Source organism: Nymphalis io, chromosome 22, assembly GCF_905147045.1.
Source record: "Nymphalis io chromosome 22, ilAglIoxx1.1, whole genome shotgun sequence".
In the NCBI taxonomy this organism is placed as follows: domain Eukaryota; kingdom Metazoa; phylum Arthropoda; class Insecta; order Lepidoptera; family Nymphalidae; genus Nymphalis; species Nymphalis io.
Window position 1 is genome coordinate 8,728,431 of NC_065909.1, and position 26,137 is coordinate 8,754,567.

The following is a 26,137-nucleotide window of genomic DNA, read 5'->3' on the forward strand; positions in this document are numbered from 1 at the left end:
CTCATGATATATTATTAATACTATATACAAGAAGGATGAAGATCAATTAAGCAAATGTAACAATAATTATACTTTATTTACAAGCAACCGAGTAGTAAGTACCGAGATGGCCCAGTGGTAAGAACGTGTGAATCTTAACCGATGATCATGGGTTCAAACCCGGGCAAGCACCACTGAATTTTCATGTGCTTAATTTATGATTATAATTCATCTCGTACTTTACGGTAAAGGAAAACATCGTGAGGAAACCTGCATGTGTCTAATTTTTCTGAAATTCTGCCACATGTGTATTCAACCAATCCGGTGGTGGAATAAGCTTCAAACCTTCTCCTCAAAAAAATGAGAGGAGGCCTTTAGCCCAGCAGTGGGACATTCACAGGCTGTTACGGTACAAGCAACTTAAGAATAACAATTTGACATAATTTACAAGATAAAACATTCTGAACATTTTTATTTATTTTTTTTTAAACATTTAAATAAATATCGCATGTTCTTAATGGTCTCCATGGAAAGTACATATCTGTTATGTACATATAAAATACTAAAGTTATATTATCTTATTAGAAAAAGATCATTTCAGAAATCGTTCATTCTCTAAGCGATCTCGTCATGGATAGTAAAATTAAATTCAGGCAAGCAATACTGTCTTACCACGTGATCGATTTGTATTTCCGTTTATACTCTTGGTCGGCTTAGAAAATATCGTGAGAAAAAATTCATGTATCGAATATATATCCCAATGTATACAAGAATAGTGTGGTGGAATGAGGTCCTAACATCCCACTAACGAAAGTAGTGGACGTTTTCCAGCAACCGGATGTTGACGAGGTGTTAACCTTTTTTAAATTCTTGTCAGATCATTCGTTTCGCTCTTCTTAAGTTTTTTACTCTTGAGAAGATCTTTGTAAATATCTTCAAGGCTTCTAGCCTTAGTTTCGGGGATGACTAAAATCACGTAAAGTGACATGAGCAAGCAGACGACTCCGAAGAAGTAGAAGGCCACATGTATGCCTACAGCGTTTGCGAGTGGCTTGAAGAATAACAGCTGGAGAAAGTCCGATAATGAAGCGCAGGACATTGTGGTCGCCATTACAGTTCCTCGATACTGAAAAGAATATAAGTTTGTTTTCACGAATGGTTAATATTTCTTACATCGCCAATGTCTATAGGCGATGATGACCACTTAACATCAGGTGGCAAATTTGCCCATCCCCCTATATTATATGATTTATTTATTATACGAATCGAATAGTGTGGAATGATTACCTTATAAGAGAATATCTCCCCTGCTAGCACAATAGAGATAGGTTGGAGACCAGAGGAATCGCAAAAGATGCAAACGCACAACGTCAACAATGGCACCCAAGATGGGGCACCGATTCCAAGGTCACGCATAAGGAACCAAGAGCCGAGTACGCACATACTTAGACCAGACACCAGAGACGACAACAGCAGAAGGAGCTAGAAAGATTAACAAGAAAATGTTTTATATTGAAATAATAAATATACATGTACATATTTATTTTGATTGAAGGTCCAGTATGAAGAATGAATGAGTCAATGTAAATATATTTATTTACCTACAAGAGATGTATGTTCCTTATAGAAATATATAAAAAAACATTGTATGCAACTTATTAATAGTGGTCTGCTATTTACATTTATATTTCTTTCATTTTTCGGCAGAAGTGACCGTCAGGAAGCTTATTATGTTGGTATGAATGTGAATTGAAAACGCTATGTATCTTTTGTATATAGTTACACTGTCGCGCCCACCATTCGAACTAGAACAAAGCAATACAAAAGTATTGTTGTTTGGCGTTAGAATAGCTGAGGACTGATGATCCGGTCCGGTAGTGTTAAAATACATATATAGTTTTAGGTGTTTGGCTATCCCTACCAGAAGAAATAATGTTAAACGGTATGGATTAAAATTAGTAAATATACGTTTCTATACGAAGTCGAGCAAAAATTATGGATTTTCCACCATAAAATTGATAATTTTCCGTTACATAAAAAATTGACTTCTCAAGCTGTTTTTAGTTGTGGACTATGAATGTTTTAATAAATACTCGATTAAGTATAATCATATGAATCGTAACGAAATTATACAAAGTGAATTTTATTTACCTTTCTGCCTGATTTTTCGATGATACTCGAAGCGAGAGCTGAACCGACAACCTGAACGACACCGAGCAGCATAGCTTGTTGGTTCGGACTTAACACCAGACCAGTATCTTGTGAGGCCAATTTGAAGATATCACCAGCGAAGTTTAAAACCGGTACAGCACCACACACTTCTCTAGCTAATGTCGCTACCATGGCTATTTGGAAAGCTCTGCTGAGGATCTTATCAGTGACTGAAAGGAAAGACTGTTAATAAATCTTAGTGAGTACTAAGTTATGTGTTTTTAACCGACTTTAAATCTGTATATTTGTATGTGTTGCGTGCTGTGCCCGCAGCTTCGTCCTCATGAAATTCCGTTTGTGTCTGTTATACATATGCGCATGTAATAAAGCAGTTCGATAGCGTTTCTTCATTTGATAGCTTTACGATAATACCATTACGGAAGTAAAATATAGCATTTGTTAGTTCTAGATAATGTAGCTTTCTGATAGTGAACGCATTATTAAAATCGGTTCAAAAGTTGATAGATTACAAGCAAAGAAATCTTTTGTCTTAATAAAATTACTATATATGTATTAGTTTAGAATAGTGTTAGTTATAGAATAGTGAGGTGGACGGGCATATTGGCCACCTGATGGTACGTGGTCCTCACCATTAATAGACATTGGCATTGTAAAATAGTAACTGTCCCTTTCATCGTCAATGCAACACCAAGCTTGGGAACTAAAATGTTACCAGAACAAAACATAACTAACGATAAGTATTAACGAGATGGTACTTGAGTATGGTACTCACGATTTTTCACAAAGCACCAAGTAGATGATTGTATGTACGAGGTACAAAATTTTTGTTCTAATATTATGTTATCTAAATATTATTTAAGGAATTTCCAGCAATTATTGTAGTTTTTTTTACATCGTAAATAAATAAATCGGAGTTGGTTTTTCCTTTATTTAAACTTTGAACTTAATTCTTATAAACAATAATGAATTAATTATATTTATCTGACTAAGTACTTTCCAGCAATTAACATTGATTTATACTCAAGTTATCTGAATATTTATTTTATATTTGCAAGCCACTATTACGATTGCGTCTTATTGCGTTATTTGTAATGAGATCAAATTATTATCTACATACTATTTCGTTTTATCATTCGTACATGTGACTAAGACAAATATAAATAGACACCTGAGGTGTTGAATTTATTACTGTGTTTGAATGAATGAATTCTTAAAAAAAATTCAATGTCACATTCAATCATTCTTAGACAGCACACATGCTAAGCACAAAATGGAACAAAGCTTAAGCAAACTACACAACTTATTGTAATTACAATAATGATGTATTCGTTTTAATAGTGTGATTGTAGATATTTTAAACTTTGTTAGTTGGTAAATTAGAATCTCATGTAAATAGTCATTGATAAATAAGACAGTACACCTTTTTTTTCGGGGAGGAAAGGCATTTACTCCTCCCACCCGGTCCGGGGGGACCGGGACGGGTATGTGGGACTCACGGGGCAGAAAACCCCGTCCTACCCACTAAAACCTCCCCGGAATTCCGCCTCTCCGCAAGGCGGCGGGGTCACGGGAACGTTGTGACTTACAATCGCAACCCGGCCAGCGGTCGTCGCTATTTGGAAAGCGACCCAACTCGAAAGCGCGCCATGATGGTAGGCAGCGCCTTCCTCCACTTTACCTCCGTCCCGTACCGTGACGGACTCCCTCGAGTCCGCCACTGGAGGCTGGGCGTCAGAGCTTGACGCCCCGCGGCGGATCAATAAACTGGCTCCGCCGCCAACCACACACACCTGCTCAATGCGGCAGCGTCCGGCCCGCGAAGGCCTTCGCCGTCGACCCGGTCTCCTCCTTCTCTGTGGGAGCGACTCGACGTCGTCCTCAAGGCAGAACAGAAATTATTTATCTCAATACTCAGTTACTTTGTGGTAAGGATTTGTTCAAGTCTATAGGTAGGTACCACAGAATCATCAGATATTCTACTGGCAAACACCAATACCTAGTATTGTTGTGTTCCATATTCAAGATTGAGTGTGCCAGTGTAACTGAGAAATATAACGTCTTAACTAACGTTCCCAAGGCTGGTGACGCATTGGCGATGTAGGAGATGGTTAACCATCCATATTTATTTCGAACTGGTGGTAATCTCGAAAAGTAAATCGCATTTAATTTTAATTAAAATTACGATTCAAAAGTGAGCCTATTTAAATAAAGCATTTTTTTTATCTTAAAATACAAATTCATAATTTATGATATACCTAAGCAATAATATAAGCAAGCAAATGAAAATATGTAAAATATATTAAAAATTGTATTCTTTATTAGTATAAATTTATTTTATTTTTATTTTTATGTATTTTTTATTTAGTAATAATAATTGTTCAATTAAAAAGGTAACGCGAGTTTATTAGAATTTTAACATTTTAACTACTGACGTCTCTATCGCGTGAGCTTAAAAGGAAACGCAAGACTTATAATTCCGTCAAATTAGTTTAGATATAATGACCAGTAAAATCAGCACCAGTTTGTATGTTTGTAGCTTACTTTTATATCAAATAAAACAAATAGTATGTTTTTTTCAATTACATAAATTTAAACGAAGATATTGTAAATGTATACCCAACACACAATAATGAACCGTAATCTAATACAATAAATATATTTTTTATCTATGCTATGTTTATTTTTCTTAAGTTATTACACAAATTATCGCAGATTTTTTTTTATATTTGTTGATACATATTTATCTTTACAGAATATATAATGAAACACCTTTTAAACATCAGGGCATGGCTACCTTTTGTATTCATTTATTTTTTAAGTATTGATCTCTTTCAATAAATTTTCCATAAATTAGATAAGGACAAAATAATGCCTCGTCTGTCTATAATAGCGTAAAAATAACCTTGTAATCTTACAAGACCACAGATCCCGAGGTTCAAGCCGAGTCAGACCAATAAAACTCATGCCAGTCGTATCTGATTATGAGTCAAAATCAGTCAATAAAACATCATTTTTATCATCATTAAACCAACAAGTTTATATTATATTAATTAAATGAAATAACCTGATATTGGGGTTTTATGTAAGTTCGTCTGTGTAGGTACATCCTCACTTATTTTACCTAACAACAATCCTTAGTATTGTTGTGTTCCGGTCTGAAGGTTGATCGAACTAACAGGCACAAGGGACATTATATCATAGTTTCCGAGGTTGGTAACGCATTGGCAAGGTAAGAGATGGTTAATATTTCTAATAGCGTCATTGTCGATGAGCGGTGGAAATGATCAGGCCATTCTGGCAACCTCGATAAAAAAATAATTAAAAAACAACTGAAACTCACATATAGCCTTGAGGGCGAACTTGCTCGCTTCGTCGTTCGTCTGCTCCTTCCTAATAACGTCTATTTCTTCCTGGACCTTTACATCACTCTCTGAACTACAACGAAGCCACGCCACTGCCTTACTTGCATCCTAAAATAATTATGATTCTTTAGAACGGTAAGCTAATTTATAAGTCAAACTAAATATAAATTCTAAGTAAAGAATAGCCTGTAAATTTTACTCTGAAGTTTTCCACCTATGTATTCATTATCATATATTCACTTAGCTATTCCACCATGTTCCTACAATATAGATGAGTGGATACCATAATAGACACTATTAATCTTAAAATGTTTATAGATTTAGTAAATACATCATGTTCAGTTTGACGACGACGTTCCAACGATTATACGAATATATATATTATAAATACAAATTAATTAAGCACATGAAACTCATTGTGTTTGCTTCGGTTAGAAACTGCATAGATAAAGATTGACTTGTTCCAAATAAAGAATATGTACAAGATTATATAGCTTTAAAAGAAATTACCTCAAGCCTTCCTCTCTTAACGAGGTAAGAAGGAGATTCCGGCATAAAAAGGAACACTATGACATGTACCGTCGGTATCGTCAGACAAACCCAGAGGATAACGTTATAGCTTAGCAGATCACCAATAACGTACAGGAAGAGATTTCCCGTTGTGTGAAATAATATTACCTGAAAACAAAGAACAGTTCACTATAATTCTTCACCATATTTTAAATTAATCAAACCTGTGGGTAACATTATTAAATAATCTGATCTTTTTATCTTTATAAAATATTTGCATTATAAAATTTAATGCGAAATGCCCAGTTGAGAATGGCACTCTCTAGGAACAGACGAGTTTCCACTCACCGCAGAAAAGGCTCGTGAAATATCAGAAAGTGACATGCGACATTGACCATAATAATTATAACATTATAAGAATACACGTATCAAAATAGTATATCACCATAAGTCGGTTGGCAACATTTCACAGGTGAGTATTAAAATGACTTCTTACAGAACAGCCCTGTGGTTCATAATATGAGCTTTGTCAATGGATTGCGAAACTAGGACATCTTTACTAGAGCTTGGAACATTTCGTCACTTTATAACACAAGATTAGATACACAAAATGAAATGTGGCTTAGTATGCTTTATGCTTACCTACAAATGCTACCTACAAATGCATGCATTTGTAGGTAAGCATAAATCATAACGTAACATTGCACATATGTAATCCTTATACATGCACAAAAGGTAAACTTATAAAACTGATCGTACCAAACATCCTAGGGCACCTCTAATGCTGTCATCACTGATCTCCTTAGTGTATATAGGGCAAGTGACGTAACATCCAGCCATGGTTATACCGACGAGCGCCCTCGCTAATATGAGACACCAAATGTTAAGGGAAGAAATCAATAGGATCCAACTAGCCTAAAAATAATACATAATATGTTTTTAAAGCGTTAATAAGCTTCTCTTGGAATATTTTTTTAAAAAAATACTCACAGCACTAGATAAGGAGATAAAGATCAGAGACATCTTTCGCCCAATTTTGTCCCCCATGACACCCATAATCAAATCAAATGGGACACATACCAGGAAGGGTATAGCAGCCATCCATGATATCTATAATAGAAATTTAAGTATATATATATATTTTAAGTTATTCTTGTAGTAAAATATATTTTGAATTTCTAAAATCCACTTGCTTTGTACCAGCCCGTTTGGGTAGGTACTACCCACTCATCACATTCTACCGCCAAGCAGCAATGCTTTGTATTATTGTGTTCTGCTTTAAAGGGTGAGTGAGCCAGTGTAACTATAGGCAGAAGGGAAACAACATATTATTCCCAAAGTATGAGATCCCAAAGTATGATAATCTTAATTCCCAAGGTTGGTGGCGCATTGGCGATTTAAGGAATGTGTAATATTTGTCACAGTCCCAATGTCTGTGAGGGGTAGTAACCACTTAGCATCAACCATTTGCAACGAAAGACCGACTCGGGATTTCAACCCAGAGCCCTTGCAATTATAGATTTATAAGTAGCCACTTAAAGTTCGTGGCATTCTCCCCAAGCTAGCAACAGCCCCACTGCTAGGGCTGTTAAACTTTTAAATGACTTCGTACGTTGTCGAGATGTAGACATATTTTATGATCCCTTTTATACTATGTTCAAACAAATTTATATATTTCAGAATTTTAAAAATTAATTTTGTGGTTCCTAAATAGATTTAAGCTTATTTTGTTTACAAATTTTAATTCTATTTTTGTTTTACTAAATTTTATTTTATTTATCCTTGTAGTATGTTATGTTAAATTTGTATGAATAATTAAAAAATGTTTAGTAATTAGTGTAGATATAAGCGACTTGGTGTAAATACTGTAATGCTTATATTTTCAAATAAAGATTATTATTATTATTATTATACTAGCGCACACACTATTGCAATATAATATGAAGTTAAGTAGCTCCATGGTGGCTGCAGTTGGAACCAGTCGGGAAGACATTATAATCATCATCATCATCATCACTTTACCTCAGCATCTGTGAGAGGTACGCCTTTTGGTGAGTCTTCTGATTGCAGCAGAAGAGTCATAGGAGACATCCAGCCAATACTGGCTCCGTATGACAGCACCGGGAGGTTTACTGGAGATAAACAAATATTTTTAATTTCTTGAACACTCATCAAGAATATGAGTGGCTAGCATAATTGAACGCTCACCGAAAATTGTAAACCAGGGTAAGTACCATTGAGTATTCATGTATTTAGTTTGTGTTCAATGCGTGTTTAGTGGTGTAGAATAACACTTTAAGAAACCTTTTATTTTTGTGTGAATCTTGAAAACTACGGTTATTAACACAAAAAAGTCTGTCAGTGTTTAGTCAGCCAGTCACGTTTAATCGGCAAATCAAGCAGTATACATAATACGAGAAATCGTGAAAAAAAATTGAAAATGTCACTATATGTTCAAAAAGGACATAAACATCCTTCCAAAAAATATCCTTATAAAATTGATACTACTTGAAAAGTATTCATTTACTTACTCAAAACGGCACATATTATTTGATTAATCTTGCTCCCTTTTTGAAATATTCCGTAAAACTTCATATTTGTGCTCACAAAAAAAAAATCAATTTATTGATTAAAAATATATAAATATAATCAGTAATAATAGAACATATTATATGAACAACAGTCAAAATGATTTTTAATGTAAAAATCCATCAACGTTTTGTGTTCTTTAACTCATTTTTTATTTCGAAGTTTCAACGCGTGTGCTTGCAAGCGTGTGACATAACTACTGCTGTATTTAAAACAAATGCTACAACTAATCTCTCTATTTGAGGAACTGCAAAAGATTCTTACATGTCATCTAATGTATAACAAACATAAGATAAATTATTTATTTAAACAATAAAAGCTAAGTATTTTATTAGTAATATAGACGTATTACATATATTTTAACTTTTGCGTAATATATTTGCATTATTTTAGATGTTTTCGATCAGGGTGTTTATGAAATCAAAATATTAATTCATTGTTAAAGGATTACGTTAATTTTCTATTACGATTCGTTTCCTATTTCAGAAGGCCCTGAGCAGGATGCAGCCGGGATGGCCTCGCGCTGCCGTACGCGTAGCGAGAAGTGCGGGGGGCGAGATTACCGTCGCCCCCTGAGGAGAGCTCCACCGAGCGGAGCACAGCACAGGACGGGCCGCGGATGCGTTATATCAACACAGTGCTGAGGTCGGCCATCGCAGTAGTTTTAGTGGGTATGAATCCGACATAACCCGAAGGGCGGGGGACTTCACGGGACCCGGGTACCTTTATGAAATGCGTAAACCACCCATCTGCTCCTCCCGCCGTAAGCGTCACTAGGGCTAGGGGGTTCTCTGTACCAAAAGTCCCATAGGAATGTAGGCCTGCAAAGAGGTGCCAACCGTTGAGGCCCTTACGGTGGTTAATATTTGTATAAATGCAATGTCTATGGGTGGAGCGTACCAATTACCATTAGGTGGCCCATTGGCCATCCGCCTACTTAAAGAAACAGCCTGTAAATATCCCACTGCTAGGCTGAGTAGCGAAATAAGCAAATCTTCTCCTAACTGACGATAGTTTTCTCAGTAAAAGTTTTATAAGTTGGTACTGGCTAACCAACAATGAATATTTCTAATAGAATGCGAAATATTTTAACGCCTTTAAAATATAAAATAAACAACATCTCAAGGCTTATACTGTATTTACCCATTTTAAATTTGAACAAATACAAATTAACAATAATGTGTTAGGTGATAATAATAATAATAATATCCTGGGACATTTTTCACACACGGCCATCTGATCCCAAATTTAGCTTGTACAAAGCTTGTGCTATGGAAACCAGACAACTTACATATACTACTTTTTTTTTGGAAATACATACTTATATAGATAATTACACCCAGACTCAAGACAAACAGACATGTTCATGCACACAAATGTCTGTCCTGTGTGGGAATCGAACCCACAACCTTCTGCGTGAAAGGCAAGTATCTACCAACCACGCCAACCGGCTCGTCAAATTAAAACTTTTTATTTATATCAATGCAAATTATGATTACGTAATATCTCGATTTGGTTGCATCATTGAGTATTTGTTCTCGGCTCGGCTTTACTTGAATACAATTTATATAAACAATAATATTTGACGTTAGTTGTTTTTAAATTGCATACATATCCAAATAAAAAACTAATCGAAATTAATTTAAAAAAAAAGAACAGCTCATTAATCCACACTACGTAGCTGGTATTATTATATGTTGTTCCTTGCGTTTCATATTAATTTAACTATTTTTATTATCTTTATGCTATTGAGGTTTTTGTCTATTTGCATACCACTATTTAAGTATAAGATTGTTTTTATGTTTTTATGGATTGGGAACTCTGATCTTTATTTCTATTCGATCGCTTAAATCTTGACGATAATCTCATTTTAATTTAAAAAACTGTACTAAAATAGCTATTTGCTTAGTTCGCAGTATTGTAAAATACTGCAATAAGGTTTGGAATAACCACCATAGTATAAGTTCATGGAACGCATTCAAATGAGATTCCTTTGCTCATTGTTCCATCTAGCTCATTGTTGTAATATAATCAATCCCAACCTCATTACACTGACCGATTGATATGTGTCGCTTTAAATTAATTCACTTAAAACTAAGAACTTAAGAACATTCTTCCCGACTGTACTGGCCGTCGTCGCGTTTGGACTCTACTACCACTTACCATCAGGTGGAGTAGACTCATTTGCCATCCCGGGGCATATAAAAAAACTAGAATAGATTTATTAGATTAAAATGTTTCTATTCAAAGTGTTAAACTAACAACTCCTAAATAGAGTTATGAAATGCACTGACAATTTAAAAAATCTGATTTTGACATTTGTAAGTCTTTAATAAAGTAAAAAGAAATTGTGCGCGACTGCTTCATGCACTAGTCTGTTGTCCAATACCACTGTTTGATTATATATTTTTGTTAAAATAAGTTATCATATACTTTGTTAGACTCTACAGACCAAACCAAACCGATATGTGTTAGCCTTAATTAATGTCAAAACCAAACTTTATTATATTTTTTGCTGTGAATTGAGATTACGATTGCGTTGCGATTGTCATAAAGTGATAATTTGTTTTTAGAATTGGCTCCCAGAAAAACACCGCGAGGTCCTGTCGGGTAAAATTTACCTAATTCATTTAAAATATATACATATATGTATAATATATTTAGTTTTTAGTACAGTTCTTCAGTACTAGTAGCAGTAGTTTTATAGATTGATTACCATTCATTGTTTTTGATAATACCTATTTGCAAAACTAAAGTAGAACGAGCATATACATTTAAAAAACGTTCTCTTTCGTTTCATAAGTAATGTCTAAAACGCATTTGTTGGTAATGCCTACAATTATAATCAGTTTGTTATTTTTATTCACTGAAAGCGAATCGGCAAAAATATTGGGAGTTTTTCCAACACCTTAAATAAGTCATCAAGTTGTTTTTCGTCTACTATTACGGAACTCGCTAGACGAGGACATGACGTCACAGTTATAACGACAGATCCAGCGTTTTCGAAAGGTCAAGCGCCTGCAAACTTAACCGAAATAGATATGTACGATGTATCTTACAAGCACTTGAAGATTTATGGAAGCTCAGAAAACAGGAACGGTCCAATCGACAGATTCGTCAACGATTTTCTCATTAATTTATTTGTAAAACAACTAAGTTCTACTGAAGTACAAAAATTACTTCGTAGTAATGAAACATTTGATTTAATATTCGTCGATTCCTGGGTACGACCAGCCCTTATCTTTTCGTACATTTACAACGCGCCTGTTATCGAATTCAGTTCCTTGAGTGGTATTCATTTGGCATTTGAAGCGATCGGAGCAGCTTCTCACCCTCTTATTTATCCTAATGCAATGCACAGAAGAATTTACAATTTGACGTTATGGGAAAAGATAAAAGATTTATACATTTATTATTCCCGTCAATATTTTTTTACGCAACACGAACAAATAGAAGATGAAATGTTAAAAACGGTTCTTGGTTCAAACATACCAGATTTGGACGATTTGAGACAAAATGTTAGGATGTTGTTTTTAAATGTACATCCGGTGTGGGTTTTAATCGACCTGTTCCACCAAATGTAAACCACAAGAAGAATTATCGAAGGTAGCTTTGAATATATTATATATATTAATATTAAAAATTTAGGGATGACAATGTATAAGAATATTAAAGGGATGTGAAATTCAAAATATATAGATGTATATTTTGGATTAGGATTAGGGATTTGAAATTATACCTTGATTCTTCAAGAAATGGAGTTATATACGTGAGTTTTGGTACAAATGTTAATCCCTCGTTTTTTCCGTCGGAAACATTAAAGATATTTAAAAATGTATTTTCTCAACTTTCTTACGATGTTTTATGGAAATGGGACGAAGATGAGCTACCAGGATGTCCAAATAATGTCAAGATTTCAAAATGGCTGCCGCAATCTGATTTATTAAGTGAGTCCTGTCCTATATAGTACTCCTATATACATGTATAATTACTTTTTTTTTTTAATACTCACAACAATTTCTTAGTAATAATAACATGTAGATATATTCAACACTGTATTCATAGTGTCTAGCAGCTTTACTTATAAATACTGATTTATCTCTTTCTGTCATCATTGATTTTACATACAAAAGAAGAAGACAACATTGTTTAATTAACAATCCCTTAGCAAAATTTACGGGTAAAGCCGTTCTATTATTCAAAGTTCTATCCTTATAACGTATTTAAAGTATTAGTGATTTTTATTAATATAACTATTATACTGCTTTTCTGATTAGGACATAAAAATGTAAAGTTATTTATTACAAGGAGGCTTACAGTCAACGGATGAAGCAATAACTGCCGGAGTTCCGCTTATTGGCATACCAATGCTTGCTGACCAATGGTTTAATGTTGAGCAATATGTTAAATTCAATATTGGAAACTTTTATTAGAAACCCTGACAGAGGAACTGCTAATGAATGCTATTAAACCTACAATGGATGATATAGTACGTAAGGACAAGGTAGGTCAACTTGTAGGGCTTTGTGCAAGGCCGTTTTTGTAGGTAGCACCCACTGAACCGGTTCCAAGGTTGAGTTAGCCAACGTAATACCTGCGTATTGCTTATAGTACAAGGGGCATAACTTCTTAGTTCCCAGGGTTGGTGGTGCATTATGAATGTAAGGAATGGCCAATATTTCTTACAGCGCCAATAAGTGGCAGTGACTCCTTACCATCAGGTGGCCTCTATTTATGAATAATTATAAGAAATTAATTATTTTTTTCATTACGTAAAGTATTTAAATACTAAAATATTCATGAAACTCAAGCCATAATTAAACTTTAATTTATTCGTACAAATTAGACTTACTTCTTAAATTATATATTTGGAAAAAAAACTATTATATACTGACATAATGAAACTTTAAAAATGTAATGCATGTGTTCTAGCCACTGGACTATATTCTATATGATATTTATTATTTTATATATGAAAATCTGTGATTTATTGAAATATATATGAATGGTTTCTAAATTCTAATTGATGAATGTATTTATTACAGTTATGTTAAAAAATATTGTTAAGCTACGCAGATTTATGACTGATCAACCACAAACACCATTGGAAAGCGCGGTGTGGTGGACGGAACACGTGATACGGCACCCTGGTGTTGAATATCGGCGTACACCTGCGGCGAACTTGCAATGGACTGAATATTATGAATTAGAAATTGTGCTGTTGCTATTAAGCGTTTTGATAACACTTTTGTCGGCCATGGTATATGTGACACGATCAATTGCTTCGAAAGTTAAATATTACAAATGCTTAAAGGTCAAGGAAAATTAACAATTTGCATAATCTTGTCTGTAAAATATTAGTTTATTTATTTATTAAGGATCTCCAACAAAGGATACACACACTTACGAGTACATTACGTCGTAGGATAATGTTTTAAAATGTGTGCTTCTTCAATTATAGGAGATACATAACAAGCAATACATAAAATAATTACTACTCTTATGTCGTCATATCCCTCTCTACAGCCTCGTGTGTGACGCGTTTACTTACTATTATATTATATATCGTTATTATATATTATAATAATAAAAGAAAATATAGATATTAAACGAAACTGTGTTTTTATTTATTGTTTACTCTGCGGGGCGTCACGTCTTTTACATTTTCCAATTCAGACTTTCATTTTTCGTTCAGCTTTTAGTTAAACCAACTGTCTACCTGCTTATTTAGTGGCTTATAAGGACCCAGCTGCCAAGATCCAGGGCTTGAACCCAGCTGAACCCTGAACTTTAAACCGATAGGTTTTCCTATGGAGAAATTCTCGTTAGCAACAGGAATCGGTGATGTTCTTGTAACTCGGAAAAACGTAGACTTTAGCCCGCCGCAGTTCGGTTGCGTCAAACTGCCGTTTCATTGAAATATGAGATTGAGAGAATAGAGATGATAATAACTAGTGTTAGGTTAATATACCAAATAAATTAAATCAATATATAGAGGATATATTTATTTTTATGTAATTTATATAATCATATCAGCCGAAAGACGTCCACTGCTGGACAAAAGCCTCCCCCAAGGATTTCCACGTTGGCCGATCTTGCGCTGCCCGCATCCAACGGCTTCCCGCGACTCGTTCTAAGTCGTCGGTCCACCTTGTAGGGGGCCTGCCCACGAATCAAAGGCTTTCTCATAGTCCACAAACGCTAAGCAAAGTGGCTGGTTATACTCCTTAGTCTTCTGTATAACTTGCCGCAGCGTATGTATGTGGTCTATGGTGCTAAAGCCTTTGCGGAATCCGGCTTGTTCGGATGGCTGGAAGTCGTCAAGCCTTTGCTCGAGACGATTCTTAATGACTCTCGAAAACAACTTGTAAACATGGCTCAGCAGTGAGATGGGCCTGTAATTCTTTAGAAGGGTTTTATCACCCTTCTTAAAGAAAAGTACCACCACACTTCTGTGCCATGCCTTTGGCGTTTGACCTTTGGCTATGACGGAGTTAAAAAGCCTCTGAAGAGCCCTGAGGATTGGTGTACCACCCGCCTTCAGAAGCTCGGCTGTAATACCATCATCACCAGGTGCCTTGTTGTTTTTGAGTTGTCAGAGAGCCATTCTAATCTCGAAAAGACTGACGTCCTGAAAATCTTCAGTGTAGTGTCGGGTTAGTCTTGCTCTGGGATCTGCAGCATGACTATTGACAGGTGATTGAGTTGTCGTGTACAGCTGACCGTAGAACTTCACAATCTCTTCCAATAGCTCAGATCTTGACGTGACTATTCTGCCATCCTCAGTTTTCAGCCTTGTCAGTTGACTCTGACCAACAGACAGATCTCTGGCGAACACTTTAGAGCCTTTGTTCCGCTCGATGACCTCCGTATGGTAGAGGCAGAGATCTTTTTGGTTCCTTTTGTACGGCTGGTCTTGAAGGTCTTAGACCCAGCCGTACGGACAGTTTCCACAAGCCTGTCGTTGTATGTGTCCACTTCCTCGCAGTCTGCTAGGCAATCGAATCGGTTTTGGAGTTCGAGCTGAAAGGCTTCGGGATTTCGGATTTGAAGAGGTGATGGTCGGAGCGTAGACTTCATCAGTCGGAACCTCTGTAGTTTAACATTGATATTTAATAAGCCTCTTACGAGTCTGTGATCGCTCCCAGTTTTGACTGCATTGATCACGGAGACGTCATTAAATATTTGCCTTCTCGTCGACAAGATGAAGTCTATCTCATTCTTGGTTTTCCCATCAGGGCTCACCCAGGTCCATTTACGGTGACCTGGCTTCTTGAAAAAGGAGTTCATCATAAAGAGTCCCTCCTTCTCCATAAAGTCGTCCAACATCTGGCCCCGAGGGTTGCGGTCTCCAATTCCATGTGGTCCCACCTTTAACTCATCACCGAATCGTTTGCCCAGCTTCGCGTTAAAGTCCCCCATTACAACAGTGAAATGAGTCTTATTGGTATGTATGGCTTTAGATAAATCCTCATACATGACCTCAATCTCTTCGTCGGAGTGTGTCGAAGTCGGCGCGTATACCTGTATGACCTTCAAAGAATACCGCTTGGTGATTCTAAGTATAAGGTACGCCACCCTAGCCGACACGCTCTCGATTTTCACAACGTTGTTAACGAGGTACTTGTGGACTATGAACCCACCATATGACATATATGACACCACCTTGAGACAGTTGATCGCCCTCTCGGAAATAGAGAAGGTTACCGGATTTCAGGATCATCGTATCCTCCCCCTGTCTTCGGACTTCGGATAATCCGACGATATCCCAGTGTAACCTGCTCAATTCTTCCTCCAGTTCAATGATCTTCTCGTCGGTCCGCAGTGTACGCGTGTTATATGTTGCCAGGGCCAGAGGTCGTCGGTGTTGGTAACACGAAATCTGCCGGGGATTCTTAGCACCCCCTGCCCCGCCGTTACCACAGCTGTTACCAAGGCTAGGAATAGCAGGGCTGCCGGGGACTGGGGGCCGTGGTTTAGTTGCGCGAATCATGAGGGGATATGCCATAATCGCCACGCTTGGCAGACGGGTTGGCGAACGCAGTAAGTTAGTCATAGTACTCAGAGAGACGCTGCTGCCCGTCCTCTGGTGTATATTTCCTCAGGTCGACTTTTACGCCCCCCACGGGATGAGATGGGGTAGTGATATTCGTCGCCGTCACCACACGGCAAAATTTAAATAAATTTATATAAATATTCTATATAATTTAAAGGGTGATGTAATCGTATGAGCCTCTCGTAGTTACAATATTGCGCCATTTACTTGAATGACTTGCCATAAATGATAGGTACGTATTAAACATGAAATTCTAATATTTCCTGGTAGAACCTCTTTATTTATTTTTAATGAAAAGACATCACTTAATATCATATGATGGCGTGAATAATGAATTAATACAATATGAAGTATATATGACATAATACATTGATTATCACTTACTTTATAACTGACTTTAAATAAATATTAAAATTAATAAAACACACAACGTATTATATGAGTTACTCCAAACTTGCGATATGTAAAAACGAAATAGCAACAAAAAAGTATGAACAAAATATTTCTTAAGGGATATAAAATTATATTTATTTAAATAAAAATTATATTTATATAAAGAAGTTATTAAAAAGAAAAATACAGCATTTAAAATTTTCAAAACTTTGGTATTATTATTTACATATAAATTAGTATGCGAGCAATAATTTACACTAGTTTGGTAGTAGTTAGTCCTACATGTTAAAATTGCACACAAACACTTGTAAGAAACTTGGTTATATTTTTGTTTAAAAAATCTAGTTGATCTGTTGTTTTAAGGAAAAAATAATTCATAGAGGAAAAGGTTACACAAAAATTACCTTTACTTCTAACTATAATATAAATTTAAAATGCCAATAAATGGATAGTTTACCGTAGTTTATATTATATAATTCTTCTACTCTTCGAGTACCTAATCGTTGATTGGACGGTTATAGTGTTAACAACGACATTACTTTAATCAATGTCAAAATCAGGTGTCTAGCTTTACTGTCAGTTTTAAACGTCAAATAGGTTATGTTTGTGTAAGGTAGAAATTGTGTTTAATTTAAAAAACTTACAATAATTCTGTGATAAAAGTTATTTAGAAAATCTACACGATTTCATTTTATGTCATAAATTTAGCGTTAATAATAAAGTTGTACGAGAATGCGTCCGCAATGACGTTCTATTTTCAGACTCAAATATTTAAAATGGATTGTGGCCAAAGGTTAAATTTCTGATGAGTTTTGATATGAAGTAACAGTGCATTTGGTATAGGCCGGCCCTCCTCCGTCTGTGTTGTTTGATATGGATGAATTTAAGCTAAGAGCGGGAGAAAAAATCGGTGCTTTGCATGTAAGTAACTAGTAGCTGTTCCTCTTCATGTTTCCCTGGTAGTTGTGTAGACATATCCCTCCCACGATTTGTTTGTTTTTGTAATTTTATGTATATTTGTTATAAAATTATTTTTATTTATATTTTGTGTCCCATACATACATATGTGTTTGTATGTTTATAGATAGATGTGGCAAAGACACTATAATTATAGATTGACCATGAAACTTACATAACAGCACATTTAGAAGCTAATCACTTTAAATTTATTTTGTACTAGGTCATACTATTTTGGCAACAAGTAATAAACAGATTTTATTTAAATATATTTCTTGTTAAATTTTTTATGTTGAAGATAAATTAGATTTTGAAACATTGTAACATTATACTCATTTATGTTTACATTTTTTTAATATAATAATAATGTAATAAAAGCTATGTAAATTCATACTAGTTAAAATTGTAGTTTTAAATAGATATATTCAACATATTTATATATCACTGGCACAAACGTCATATCAATTTATATCTCATGGTAGAATGCACACTTTAAATAACTACCAATGCTTAAACTACGAAGTAGTGTTGAGTAGCAAAGGGTGCAGTTAGTCAGTCCCAGATCACCACATTAATTATGTAAATGAGTTATAAACAAAGAATAATTTAAAATTATGTAATTTAAATATTCTTTTACACATAGTATTTACAATAATATGAACCTTCAGCTGGAAATAATACAATAATATTTTTTTTTTTTTATAAAATAGGAAGGCGGACGAGCATATGGACCACCTGATGGTAAGTGGTCACCAACGCCCTTAGACATTGGCATTGTAAGAAATGTCAACCATCGCTTACATATCCAATGCGCCACCAACCTTGGGAAGTATGATTTTATGTCCCTTGTGCCTGTAATTACACTGGCTCACTCACCCTTCAAACCGGAACACAACAATACCTAGTACTGCTGTTTTGCGTTAGAATATCTAATAATAATAATAATGTCCTCCAGACCGATTTCGGCCATGGTGGCCAATCTCAAGAGAGATAAGCCAACTACGCAGGAGATATTATAATGCACAAGTATGTGCGCAAACACATATGCACCTTCTATTCCCTAACTTTCATAATCCAATAGGACGGCAATCCGACACGACCTGAAAGAGTTCAGGCGCAGGACCAACAGCTTTACATGTTTCCCGAGGCACGGGACTGAACACACTTCCAACTTGCAGACTACAGGCTACTGAGAATTTTCAGACAGAAAAACCCAATAATTAAAAAAAAAATACAATTATACAAATTCAAACTTAATAATCATGAATAAAATAAAGTGAGATAATTGAAAAGCAAAAACTTAAAATATTTTTATTTAAATATTGTGAATATTGTACAAATAAAGAAAATATATTTTATTAATATATATATATATATATATATATGCTTAAATAAAAGTTATGTTAAATAGTTTCACTTAGCAATTTTAATTCATAATTTTTTGGTAGAACACAATCTGGATGCCCAGTACATTCCTATCGTTAAAACAAAAAATAATTTAATTTTCAGGAAGCGGCTGCAGTCGTTGCAAATAATGGCAAAAACAGATTTTATGATGTTTTCAATCACACAACAGAAGCAATCAGAAGAGTAAGAATATTTTAAATCACTTAAATATATAACATATATTTTGTAAAGGCAGATATTGGTCAATTGATTTGTTTTTATAGTTATCCTTTTGTAACAATTAGTTTATAATTGCAATCATTTGATAATTTACTTGCCATTTTCAACGAATTGATATAATCTTGTTGATAAATATACAAACATAACAAAAACTCTAGATACGAGAAGCTTTCTTGGATATGTGGGAGCACGAATTGGTGACGGAGGGCAGGGCTCGGGCATTGGCCTGGGCACGAGAGGCCGCCCGCAGAATACAAGATGGTGCTCCACCCCTCTCTCCCATGATACTATATGAGGAGCTGGTGACCCTTTTGAAAGATCATGGTAAATCCAAACTTTTTACTTGAACATACTTGATAAACTATACAATAAATTTCGCATATGGTTTCTGTCATAATATAGAATATTTAATATGTCGTTCCAGTATGGCGTCGTAGTATGGTAATCTTCATTTGCGGTGTGGCGGTCGGTGGAAGCGCCGGAGTAGTCATAGGCCTGCGAGCGAGTGCCAGAGCGCCAAGCGGACCGCATGCCAGGGCGCTCCACACACAGTCTGACCAAACCGTCATACTGGTCGAAGATGCCGTGTCACCAGGTAAGATTTTGTTGATATCTCTGGAACGTGGAACCTATGTAAGCTATCACGTTTTAAGAAATGGCACAGTAATTACTCTGGTATAATGTTCGTGTCAGGCGCCGGTGCTGGGGAAGTGCTGGTGCGGGTGCAGGCGTTCAGCGTGTCGGGCGCCGACCGCGGCGTGCTGCGCGGTCGCGCGTCTGCGCTGCGCTCGCTGCTGGGCGCCGCGCCGGTCACCGTGGGGCGGGGCTTCGCGGGTGACTACACTTTAATATGATGACCGTTGAAGTATTATTATTAAACCACAATTCCCAAAATGAATCTGTTTTCCCAAGATATGTTCAACTTTGTCTCTTTATCTCTCTGACGCTCACAAACGTTAGGCCGTAATTTTGTTGCGAATTATACTAATTTTTAAAAATTAAACTAATTTCAGGTGTAGTGCTGGACGTGGGGCAAGGCGTAAGCGACTTGGAAATGGGCGACGAGGTGTGGGGCTGTATCAGCGAGTGGAGCGGAGGTGCCGCAAACGAGCTGCTCGCTATTAGAAGGTAAAATAGACCTCGGCGGTGACCAATTAACAGTGACCTTGAGAATTTTTTAAATAGATGAAAACTCAAAAAAATATAAACCTGAAAGTAATTTACTTTCTCTCCAGCACGCGAGTGAGCAAACGTCCGCGCCACCTCGCCGCGGACACCGCCGCCGCCCTGCCCTGGGTCGGCAGCCTGGCGCTGGCGGCGCTGCAGCGCGTGCAGTACCGCCCGGACACCAGCAAGGGGAAGCGGTGAGTGCCAGCGGCAGCGCTGTGCTCCGGTGCAGGACGAGACCTGTAGGCCCGTCGTGTGTGCAGGGTGTGCGTGGTGGGCGCGGCCAGCGGGGAGGGCTGCGCGCTGCTGCAGCTGCTGGCCGCGTGGGGCGCGCGGGTGACGGCGGCCGCGCCGAGGAAATCGCATCGCGTCCTAAAAGATCTCGGTAGGTTACTCGATATATTATGATTTTATTATTTTAACCCGCCCACATTGGAGCAGCGTGGTGGAATAAGCTCCAAACCTTCTCCTCAAAATGAGGAGAGGAGGCCTTTAGCCCAGCAGTGGGACATTCACAGGCTGTTTCGGTCGGTTCGGTAAATAAAAAAATATATAACCATTGGTATAACTATTCCTAAAGACTCTCTCTGAAATGTTCCTACAAGGTGCACACGAGCTGGTTGACTTGGAAAGCAACGCGCACACGAGTCCGTCATGGCTGTCTCTAGAACAATACGCGAGTCGCCACGGCCCGTGGGACTGCGCCCTCTGCTGCTCGGGTGCTCCACCTCCGCCCTCACCTGCGCCTTCTGCGTTGCTCAAGTGAGTGCTAATATCTCGGAACTCCTTTTTTACATTATGAGTTACTGTAACGGTATAAATATACACAATGTCCAATAACCTGAGAAATTATGCATCCTAAAAAAAGTAAATAGAATGTAAAAGTCCCACTCGTCTCGGTGTCGTCTCCTTTTGAGGATATGTAATAATTTGCTATAAATAAATTGGTCTGAAGAAAAGTGAAAGCGCTCAGTACAAGCTTGGACTCTCCTGAATATTTGAATCATAAAGACATTACTAAAATAATACTTGTTACAACTTATTGGAAAATAAACAAATTACTCAATATATAATATTGGATATAATACTGGAGCTTATTCCTCGAGACTCGTATCCAGGTTTTTGTATACAGACATGGAATCCAACACGTGCAGGCTTCCTCGCGATGCTCTTCACCGCCGATTATGTAAAAACTGTTGCCAACCAAGAAAATAAAATGCCCTATTTATTTATTGCCGCCGTATTTTTGACCGAAATATGTCAGGAGGACCTCACTCTCATAGTAACATAAATACTAATAATATTTTGCAGAGCAACGGCACCACGATACGCATTGATCGATCTCCGACCGAAGCCCTTACTGACTGACCGCTTGCCAACACCCTTCTGGGTGTTGTTCTCGGCTTCCTTTTACACTTTCAGGCTTTTCAGGGTGAGTTTGAATCTTTACTTAAAGCATTTTAGACAGCGGGATTTTATAATGATGAACTCATTGCCGCCCTTGAGCGCCGGCCCTAGCCCTTATTTAGGGTAGAGCAAGATTATCTTTCAGCGCCCTTTAGTCCACATTTTTACTTCACGTATTGTACTTCGGTTTTATGTTAAATAAATAATAATTGTATTGCAGTGTATGCAATAATAAAGGACTAGATTTAGGGTTAGTCTGACTACTTCATAAAGTCGGATTTTGCTTTTAAAAGTCTTTAGATTTATCTAGAAGCAATCTAGAGATTTTTAAAAGTTCAACACCACTAACGCCCCCGCTTCTCAAAAGACGCCATCGAAATTTTATTCTGCGCTGGAAATATTTTTTCGGATTTTACTTTTGGCGCCCCTTCCCACTTGGCGCTTAGAGCAAGCGCTCCTCTCGCTCGACCCCAGACCGGCACTGAATGAGTTAATGAAATTCATTCACTGTACCACAAAATCTATATCCGGCTCATTCTAAACTTCCTAGAGTGTATCCCTTTTTGGATCATTACCTGGACTCTAATTGTGGCTCACTTTGTCGTCCCAAGATTATCATATAAAATCCACAAAATCGTGTTATCCAAGTATCCTAAGACGTACCTAATAGTCTAATGAGAACAAGAATTTTCTCAACAGTGGTTAGCTGGGTGCGGAACCCACACAGACTGGTTGGAAGATAAGAATCAACTCCGGGAAGGGCTCGACAATCTTCGACTCCTTGTAGATTCCGGTCAGCTTTCTCCTGTGCTCGATAAGGTATGACTTTGCTCCAAATATTTGTTATATTGGCATTGTTGCTAAAATCATTGAATATTTTACGTGTAATGGTTTTATATGTAACTTCAGATCTTAGACTGAAGCAATTAATCAGATTTCGTGCCTGTCTCAATGGTCTACTTTGTGGGACTAGCTTATCTCAAATATCAACAGCCTGTAAATGTCCCACTGCTGGGCTAAGCTTTTCCTCCTTTGTGCTGGAATGCACATGTACTTGATTCACATCCGACAATGCTAACTTCCTCATGATGTTTTTCTTCACCGCTGAGGATGACTTATAAACACATATTAGACACATAGAAATTCAACAGTCCTTGCTTCAATGACTTACATGTATGCAAATCTGAAGGTCCTAAGTTCAAATCAAAGCACCTTTCGGCTGGTTTTTAAAACTGGAAGCTGTGTCCGAAATTATATCACGAGAATATTATTAAATAAAAAATGAAAGTTCGCTTTAAGCGTCTTATTATCACAATATTTCAGTTACAATCCAGAAATAAGTATAAATAATGTATTTGGTTTACAGGTTTTCCTTCCCCAGGACTTTGAGTCCGCACTAGCCCACGCCTGCGGTGAGGATGCCGTCGGAACATCCGTGGTAAGATTTCCGTAGACTTGCGATATGAACGCTCAAAACATTAAATGTCATCCAAATTGTTTACACAGATTAAAAATAATTATTTCTTTCCTATTTACTCTGTGATTTTTAATAAAACAAACGTGATATGTACACGATTATAATACGTTTTTGTTATCTGTAAGTTTACAAACTTTAAATTAAAAATGTATATATAAAAAAATGTAAACAAAAACTGTCTTAACTGTTCAAAGGATTGATTTTGTGAAATATATTTTCTATAAAAAATTTTGTTGTTAAATTGTGATAGAAAAACATTTCGACTGTCTTTTTCTGATATTACTTTTTTGTATAAAACTTTACAACAACAAAAAAATAATATAACAGCAGAAATAGGATAATAGATTTGTTACTTAAGTATATTTTTCTATAATATTAATTTTATTAACCTTTATTGAAAATTCAGAAATATTATTAAGTTTTATTTGAATATTTTGTTATTATGAAAAATAAAAAAAAATAAGAATAGATATAGTATAAAATTGGTTTGCATTGTATGCGTTCTTTACAATGTTATCACAAAGTAAGTCATTAAATACTGTTACACTTAATCAAATTTTGTTTACTAAATTTGAAGCCCAACCGCTGAGAGAATGCATTCCTGACCTGTCACTCATGACTTATGATAAACTACAAAAATAAACAGTTTATTTAACCTGGTAACAGCAAAAAATTCATTAAAAATAATCTGATTTATTTAAAATTTAATTTAATTAAACGAATACTATACGATAGAAGGATAAATAAACTATGTTGACTAATATTTTCTTCGAATCCATTGTCTCGGCTGTTGCGGCTGTGACTTTTTTTATATATATAATAGGTAGGCGGACGACCATACGGACCACCTGATGGTAAGTGGTCACCAACGCCCATAGATATTGGCATTGTAAGAAATGTCAACCATCGCTCACATAGCCAATGCGCCACCAACCTTGGGAACTAAGATGTTATGTCCCTTGTGCCTGTAATTACACTGGCTCACTCATCCTTCAAACCGAAACACAACAGTACAAAGTACTGCTGTTTTGCGGTAGAATATCTGATGAGTGGTCCGTACCAACCCAGACGAGCTTGCATAAAGCCCTACCACCAGTAACTGGCAGGACAGTAGCAGCTGCTTTCTGAAGGTTAACCAATCATCGAACACATAAGAGCTTAAGTTATAGAAACTATTGGCATAATGATATATTGACTTGACGACCCGGTTGGCGTGGTTGGTGGATACGTGCCTTTCACACGATTTCACGGTTGTGGGTTCGATTCCCACCCAGGACAGATATTTGTGTGCATGAACATGTCTGTTTGTCCTGAGTCTGGGTGTAATTAGATAAGTATGTACTATGTATGTATGTATGTATGTATGTATGTATGTCTGGTTACCATAGTGCAAGCTCTGTACAAGCTTCATTTGGGATCAGATGGCCGTGTGTGAATAATGTCCCAGGATATTATTATTATTATTATATTTATTGTTTGATCAACAGCGAATGACTGATAATGTATACACGTTACAAACACAACGCGAAACTTTAAAAAAAAATCGTATTACCTGCCTGTATGTTCCGATGGCTCGAATAGAAGAAATAAAACACTTACGATTTACATATCCCGTGTTATTTACTAATCTGCGCTGTATTATGCACTGTAAACATTTCTTGGTTAATATAAATTTATATAAGTATAACTATAGTAATCATTCAACAAAATTAACAGCCGAGATGGCGCAGTGGTTAGAACGCGTGAATCTTAACTGATGATCGTGTGTTCAAATCTGGGCAAGTAACACCGAATTTTCATGTGCTTAATTTGTGGTTATAATTCATCTCGTGCTTTACGGTGAAGGAAAACATCGTAAGGAAACCTGCATGTGTCTAATTTCACGGAAATTCTGTCACATGTGTATTCCACCAACCCGCATTGGAGCAGCGTGGTGGAATATGCTCCAAACCTTCTCCTCAAAAACGGAGAGGATGCCTTTCCCCAGCAGTGGGACATTAACACGCTGTTACTGTTACTGTATGCGCATATGACACATCTTTGCAATGTTTTCCTTCGCCGTCAAAAAAAAAATGACTTATAAACACAACAGAGACCTTAGCCCAGCAGTGGGACATTCACAGGCTTTTACGAATCATGTAACTACTTATATCCACTTTAATTTTATTTCCAAAGTTCCATAACAACTTTGTAGATATTTAACAAGTATTCAACACGTCTTTTATTCACGAATCGAATGAACCATAGAGTATACAATATCTTAAACTTTATTTACTTTAATAAGTGTAAAGTATCAACGAAGAAAACGGAATATATTAAGTAAGTACAGATTATATATTGAAACCGTTTGTCACAAATTGGGATTTTTTTATAAAGGTGCTATTACGAAATTTACCTAATCAATGTAACATGTAATTATTTAGGTTAATAAAACAATATTAG

General features: G+C 36.3%; 2 protein-coding genes and 2 pseudogenes across 2 annotated transcripts; 3 read left to right on the forward strand and 1 right to left on the reverse strand.

Moving 5' to 3' along the window:
- Nucleotides 1-46: 46 nt before the first annotated feature.
- LOC126777210 (facilitated trehalose transporter Tret1-like) lies at nt 47-8,808 on the reverse strand. The gene is made up of 9 exons (XM_050500191.1): nt 8,555-8,808; nt 8,046-8,155; nt 7,014-7,133; nt 6,783-6,938; nt 6,024-6,191; nt 5,492-5,621; nt 2,131-2,360; nt 1,267-1,461; nt 47-1,105 (listed from the first exon to the last, which is right to left on the reverse strand). The coding sequence occupies exons 1-9, from the start codon at nt 8,616-8,618 to the stop codon at nt 842-844; spliced, it is 1,437 nt and encodes a 478-aa protein (XP_050356148.1). The 5' UTR covers nt 8,619-8,808; the 3' UTR covers nt 47-841.
- A 2,344-nt stretch (nt 8,809-11,152) lies between these two features.
- LOC126777260 (UDP-glucosyltransferase 2-like) lies at nt 11,153-12,989 on the forward strand (annotated as a pseudogene).
- Nucleotides 12,286-13,119, forward strand: LOC126777328 (UDP-glycosyltransferase UGT5-like; annotated as a pseudogene).
- Nucleotides 13,120-17,634: 4,515 nt separating this feature from the next.
- Nucleotides 17,635-25,300, forward strand: LOC126777204 (reticulon-4-interacting protein 1, mitochondrial-like). Its single transcript, XM_050500181.1, has 12 exons — nt 17,635-17,982; nt 19,528-19,608; nt 19,803-19,968; nt 20,069-20,239; nt 20,338-20,478; nt 20,658-20,772; nt 20,880-21,008; nt 21,075-21,196; nt 21,417-21,573; nt 22,123-22,243; nt 22,918-23,037; nt 23,585-25,300. Exons 1-12 carry the CDS (start codon nt 17,935-17,937, stop codon nt 23,669-23,671), a joined length of 1,458 nt encoding a protein of 485 aa, XP_050356138.1. The 5' UTR covers nt 17,635-17,934; the 3' UTR covers nt 23,672-25,300.
- The last annotated feature ends 837 nt before the right edge of the window (nt 25,301-26,137 follow it).

Bases quoted from the DNA above. Each gene is read 5' to 3' on its own strand.
- LOC126777210 (XM_050500191.1), bottom strand. From the start codon at position 8,618: ATGAAGTTTTACGGAATATTTCAAAAAGGGAGCAAGATTAATCAAATA. The intron at 5,622-6,023 runs GTAATTTCTTTT...TAATTATTTTAG, and splicing joins TTAAGAGAGGAAGGCTTGAG to GATGCAAGTAAGGCAGTGGC. The intron at 1,462-2,130 runs GTAAATAAAATT...TAATCTTTCTAG, and splicing joins TCGAAAAATCAGGCAGAAAG to CTCCTTCTGCTGTTGTCGTC.
- LOC126777204 (XM_050500181.1), top strand. From the start codon at position 17,935: ATGGATGAATTTAAGCTAAGAGCGGGAGAAAAAATCGGTGCTTTGCAT. The intron at 20,479-20,657 runs GTGACTACACTT...AACTAATTTCAG, and splicing joins CGTGGGGCGGGGCTTCGCGG to GTGTAGTGCTGGACGTGGGG. The intron at 20,773-20,879 runs GTAAAATAGACC...CTTTCTCTCCAG, and splicing joins GAGCTGCTCGCTATTAGAAG to CACGCGAGTGAGCAAACGTC.